The 620-nt window shown below is 44.2% G+C and overlaps 1 protein-coding gene across 1 annotated transcript in view; it reads right to left on the reverse strand.

Moving 5' to 3' along the window:
• Positions 1–6: 6 nt before the first annotated feature.
• Positions 7–620, reverse strand: part of ca10a (carbonic anhydrase 10 (inactive)a) — a 212,051-nt gene continuing 211,437 nt past the window's right edge. Inside the window, exon 9 of the mRNA XM_023415271.2 lies at positions 7–516. Within this exon, the coding sequence (XP_023271039.1) occupies positions 494–516 (23 nt within the window). The 3' untranslated portion in view covers positions 7–493. The remainder of the gene's footprint in view (positions 517–620) is intronic.

The raw sequence follows: 620 nt of genomic DNA on the forward strand, positions 1-620 counted from the left end.
GGGGGGGGGGCAGTGACTGAAGTCCTTGGATTTTCCCACTGATCGCAAATTCTTTATGTACAAAGGCTTTAAAGTCCCAACGTTGTCCTGTGGGTCGGGAAGCTTTCAAATAAACGCTTCCACATGGTTTTTATTTTTTTGTTTGTTTTTTTAAATTGTTTCCAAGTGTCTTTTTTTTTTTTTGTTTTCTCCCAAAAAAAGTATTGGTATCAAAATGTCCGTATAGATATAGTTGTGCAGTGGGGGAAAGGACTCGTGTTAGATGTGTCAGATCAAGGGTTCACACAGTTCAGCATGTATGAAAAGAAGAGTCTCTTTGCTCCTTCGCTCGGATAATGTCTTGGTGTTGTTTGTCTTTTTACAATGCCATGAAGTAATCTTAGATGAGATGCAGCCTTAAAGCCCGGGTTCACATCCTTCCCTTCTCCATCCTCCTCCTCCTCCTCCCGCTCTCCATCTCTGACACTCGTCTCCATGCTCATCCAAGGGAGGCTTACTTTAGCAACCACTCGTTCACTGGAAGAGAGGAGAAGGACAGGAGTGAGAATACTGATTTATATATGCAGTGCTCCTCCACAGCTCAACTATTCTCCAGCATATTCACCCCCCCCACCCCCACC

Source organism: Seriola lalandi, unplaced genomic scaffold (genome assembly GCF_002814215.2).
Source record: "Seriola lalandi dorsalis isolate HSWRI2012SDOR001 ecotype SW California unplaced genomic scaffold, Sedor1 jcf7180002054547, whole genome shotgun sequence".
Lineage (NCBI taxonomy): Eukaryota > Metazoa > Chordata > Actinopteri > Carangiformes > Carangidae > Seriola > Seriola lalandi.